The sequence below is a fragment of the Epinephelus fuscoguttatus genome, linkage group LG13 (assembly GCF_011397635.1).
Source record: "Epinephelus fuscoguttatus linkage group LG13, E.fuscoguttatus.final_Chr_v1".
NCBI lineage: Eukaryota > Metazoa > Chordata > Actinopteri > Perciformes > Serranidae > Epinephelus > Epinephelus fuscoguttatus.
In genome coordinates this window covers 32,503,293-32,508,244 of record NC_064764.1, presented here as the reverse complement: position 1 = coordinate 32,508,244, position 4,952 = coordinate 32,503,293, and the positions used below count along the sequence as shown (strand labels likewise).

Below are 4,952 nucleotides of genomic sequence, written 5' to 3'. Positions count from 1 at the left end.
TGAGCTCGCAGGCACGCACACAAACACACCCACACACACGCACACATTCATCCTGGCTGCCTGCACTCTGTTCTCCTGCAGGTGCGAGGGCCATCCGCCTGGCCCTTTTCATGAGGCCCTCCCTTTCCTGTCCGTCTGCAGCCGTCCATTCAGCTTCAATCACAGCACCAGCCGGACGCCACCGGACCACTGGCAGGGAAGGGAAGCGCCTCCACACACATCTTTCACTTGTTGAAACGACAAGTGAGGAGCGGCTGGGGAGAAAAGAAAGGGTCTTCCTCCTCTGCATCTCCTTCTGCTTTCATCGTAAACAACTTGCTTTCTGTTTGTAACGGTGCTGTCCTTCCCCTCTTCCCCCTGCCTTCCTTTTCTCCCGCTCAGATGGGCTTTACAACAAGGAGGAGGGGGGGAGGAGTGCAAAGGAGTAGGACGGCCAGGCTCCCTGCGCGACGGAGTGATGCTGAGGTCTTTTTGTGGCTCATGAATGGCACATTTGAGGTTTCCAGCCTTGCTCGGTGCCCCAAGCCAGCTTCACCTGTGGTTGGAGTCAATTGGCCTGTTGTCTGCCTGTCTGGATCCGTGCCCAGCTCTCTGCCAGCCAGTTTGGTTAGCGTAGCCACTCAGAGCTGAGCAACAATAACCTCCACCTCAAAACCATCAATTAACTCCCGGCGCACAATGATGTATCCATTCACTGTTTGCCAAAACTGTTCTCCGACACGATTAATACCCAGGCTAATACCGCTAATACCTGCTCTCTGTCACATAACAAAGTGCTGGTGATTTTAATGGCTTCCAAGTTGTTACGTGGCTGTATACATTCCATTAAGCTCACAATGTTGTTTTTTCTGTGAGCTTTTAATTAACTTTACACAAAGAAAAGGTAAAAGCAACGTTGCTCATGCTGTCAGGTGCTGACAAGACTCTACAGCTACACTGGTAAAGTGGTGCTTTATTATGCCAAATGCTAACATCGGCATGCTACCTTGCTAATGTTTAGCATCAGACTAGCAATAGGCCTACATCATTCAGAGATGGCTCCCATCATCACTTTCCATTTCTGGGGAAACAATCCAGCGTTCAGAGTAGAAGGCAAAAGTGTATCCACAGGAGCTTGAAACATGTCTCCAAATGTCTACTTTAAACTAAGCAGTTTGAATTAATAAATGCTGTCCAATTTGTTTTCCTTCAGTGTTGCAAAAAAGTTAGAACATAGCAGCCAGGGCTTTGACCTTTTAGACCTGAGCGGCATCACAGCATAACCAACTCTGTGTCCCTTTTTAAAGTAACGAAATTAGTTGTTGGAGAGAAGTGGAAAAATGCCAAAAAGTTGTTGTGCAGCCAACCCTGTCTCACTTCAAAGTCGGCGAGATCCGGTGCTTGGGCGGTGAGTTGCAGCATCAGACGCTGATGAAAAGAGTTTAACAGCAATCGCAGTGTCAGGGGGAAACACGGTGGGACAAGAACGAAAGGTAAGGCAGTGAAAGACCCAGTTGGGTGGGCAGGCAGGTGGGTGGGGCAACAACCACCAACTTTCACCCGGGAGTGCAGTATTCAGTGTTTATAACCAACTGTTTGATCTATTGGCTAGATTTGGTTGGAGATGATGCTGCTGTACTGTATGACTGTACCGCAGCAGCTTCTAACTCAAGCTAACATTGGCTATCAATCAGTTGTAACAGTCACCAGCATCATCGAGCCATTTACCACACTGACAGTGAATCGTCACCTATAATATGTGCCTCAAATCTCAGTGTCAAAGCCTTGGTTAACCCCAACACATTCTCACTCCGACCTCGTCACATGTTGACGTTTGGTCATGGACTTTCCACGTCCAGATACGGTATGCAAGGTAGCCTGGGTGTGTTGGTTGTTGACGTTCTGGGACACCGGGTCAAGTTGTGCCTGTTACATGCATTGTCTTCTTTCAAAATACACTACTGTTTACATACAGTCTCTTTCAAAATAAAAGCACTACATCGGTACAACACTGCAAATTAACGTTTTCTTTCCTTCGACAACAAAAGCACGTGGTTGGGTTTAGGAAAAAAGAACAGGGTTTGGCTTTAGAATCTTACAGTACATGAGCACTGTTCTCAGGGATGAAGGTTTGGGTTTGTTGGACCTATCCACCACGCCTCCCGCCCTCCCCACCAGGACTTTCGCCACCTTAACTTTCGTTCTTGTCCCACCACATTTCCCCCTGACACCACCGGCCGCTGGTAAGCTATATCGTCAGCCAGCCACGTATCATGCCATCGTCAAAGCCTGACTTTTTTCACCTGTGTCTGACGCCACAAGTCACTGCCAAAGTGCCTGATTTCGACGACTTTGGAGTGAGACTGGGTTGGAGAATGTCTTTCACTGGAGTGTTCTGCACCTGTGTGAGACACACTGGGCTTTCTACCAACTCAAGTGTAAACCCATGCATGTCATTATTAGAAGGTCCTGTAGGAAAACAAACACTGGACTTTGACCCAGGAGAGTGGGGTTTGAGACCAACAAACAACATCAGTTGCAGCATTTGTGCCTCTCAAAGGTAGGTATTGTTTTTAGCAGGATCCACAAACTCCTACCAGCTATAACCAAGTAGTTTTATTGCTTAAACCTAACCGTTGACCCCTTCTGACCACAGACTCGCGTTAAGATACGACACAGTTATTTTAGCAACACCAGCACTGCCCTTGGAGCAGAATATGACAAGTATGGATGAGATATTTGATTTGCTCATGTTCCATCTTAGTTTGGTAAAATAATAGAATAAAAATTATATGTTGAAACTCCTTGTGAAATAATGCAAAATTACAAAAACAACCGTTCAATACGATTTCAAAGCACTGGGAATTTTATGGTGAACTGCATATGTTAAATGAGTGTTTGCTTGTTTTGTTCTTTGGTTTTCTCTTCAAACAAAGATTCTGATATCAGTTATCTCAATCCACTGAATTTTTTGCCTGATATCTTGCCTTAAATCTGCGGGTGTTGTCACCATCTGCCTGCTGTTTCTCATTTTACTGTCAAATATCAGAAAGTCAGAGGTGCATATGTGTGTTTCCACAGAGCACATCATGTGTCGGGGAGGAGTTGAGCTGAGGTGGGGGTGTGTGAGGGGAGCATTTAGCTCACGTTTCCACTGTGTGAGTCTGTCATTCTCACCACACGCAGCTGTGGAAATGAGATAAAACTGAGCGGCCACTTTAGGAAGCTCTCATTCACTCACTCAGAAACCTCCGAAGCCAAAAGTGAAAAGGTCTGGGGACTCGTCATTGTGCTGGATGGCAGCTGTTTTCTGCAGCCAAAGGGGAGATCAACAGGTGGAGGGAAGGAAGATTTGATTTCTGCAGTGTGTGGATTTTTTTTGTGAAGTATTTTTGCACTGTTTATTTTTGTTTTTCTCTGAAATTTTTAAGAAGACTCTGAGCTAAACCTCTGAAGACTAGCACACCTCTGAACAGACTATGAATGTGCTGTCCAACCCAGTGATCAGAGCCCAGGAGCAGTCTCTACCTCTCTGTGGCCCCAGCTCTGTCCAGGACTTACCCCACTGCCCTCCAGGGTTCAACCTGAGCTCCCGCCTGAACCCTGCGCCCATGCTTGGCCTCCAGGGCGGCCAAAGACCAACCAAACCACAGAGGGAGCTGAGCCCAGAGGAGCAGCAGGAGCTCAGAAGGAAGATCAACAGCAGGGAGAGGAAGAGGATGCAGGACTTAAACATTGCCATGGACGCCCTGAGGGAGGTCATGGTGCCTTACGCCTCCTCACCATCCTCTGCCTCCTCCTCTCAGTCCCACCAGCCCGGAGCTCCTCCAGGCCGCAGGCTCTCCAAGATCTCCACCCTGGTTTTGGCCAGGAACTACATCCTCCTGCTGGGCTCGTCTCTGCAGGAGATGCGGCGGCTGCTGGGGGAGGTAAGCGTCGGGATGGGGGTGAACACAGGACCTGTCCCTCGGCTGCTGCTCGCTGGAGGGTGGCCCCTCATCTCCGGCCCCAGTCAGCTCCTCCTCACCCAGGAGTCCCTCCTCACCTCAGCAGCCTCGTCCTCCTCCTCTTCCTCTGCTTCATCCTCCTCTGCTGCCAAATGTTCCCTGTTGTCGCCGGGCCCCATGGAGGCCTCGCTGGCTCCTGTGCAGTGGAGCTCTGCAGGGGCCTCAGGAGGGCCCCTGTGCCCCTGTGGAGTCTGCAGACTGCCCAGATTTAGCCACTCTACTCCGGCTCCAAGATTCCCAAAGTGACACCTTGGAGCTGCAGTTTAAGACTTGATGACTGTTACATGTATGCAACAACTTTTATATGAATTGTATTTTTCTAACATTTTTAACACGTTTATAATAATCTACTGCAATAACTCACTTATCCTTCGAGCATTTTAAACCTAATGGATCTATTCTGTATTTGGTAAGCCTGTTTCTTCATGAAGTAGATCTAATAATCTCCTTTATGTTCCAGAGATAAATTCATTTTATTACTTCTTATGTCACCAGCAGAGAAACAAGTGACTACTTTGATTATTTTTTGTTGAGTGTGTGGCTGTAATGACTGCGTATGTAGCAATTTGAGGGGCCCATAACTAGAGAGGGCCAAAATCTATAAAAATGAATAATAAAAATTATATTTAAGAGATCTGATGAGGTATTATCACTTTCTTACTATGAGCAATGGCGTCCTGTTTGAACTCATTAGTAGCTGCCAAATTATTTCACATGACAGATTTCTGTATTTGTGTTTTTGCCTGTGCTCTTCTCACCGGTTTGACATGTGCAGGGTTGTGTTATATATGTCAGATGTCCTCCTCTCAGCAGGCAGACTCCTCCTTTCTCTGTAGCAATCTAACTTGCTGTGTAGCAAGCATGGTTATTTAATTTAGCAATCTGTGGCATAAAGATTTTCTCGATATTTTAAAAAGCAGATCTCATAGACAGACCCTGAACGACAGCATCTACCCACAGCTGATA

The 4,952-nt window shown here is 47.2% G+C and overlaps 1 protein-coding gene across 1 annotated transcript; it reads left to right on the top strand.

Annotated features, from left to right (window-relative positions):
* The first annotated feature begins 3,164 nt into the window (after window positions 1-3,164).
* olig1 (oligodendrocyte transcription factor 1) lies at window positions 3,165-4,552 on the top strand. The gene has a single exon (XM_049593727.1). The coding sequence runs from the start codon at window positions 3,459-3,461 to the stop codon at window positions 4,230-4,232; it is 774 nt and encodes a 257-aa protein (XP_049449684.1). The 5' UTR covers window positions 3,165-3,458; the 3' UTR covers window positions 4,233-4,552.
* Window positions 4,553-4,952: the final 400 nt, after the last annotated feature.

What these genes read in the sequence shown, in the direction of transcription:
- olig1 (XM_049593727.1), top strand. Translation starts at nt 3,459, where the DNA reads ATGAATGTGCTGTCCAACCCAGTGATCAGAGCCCAGGAGCAGTCTCTA.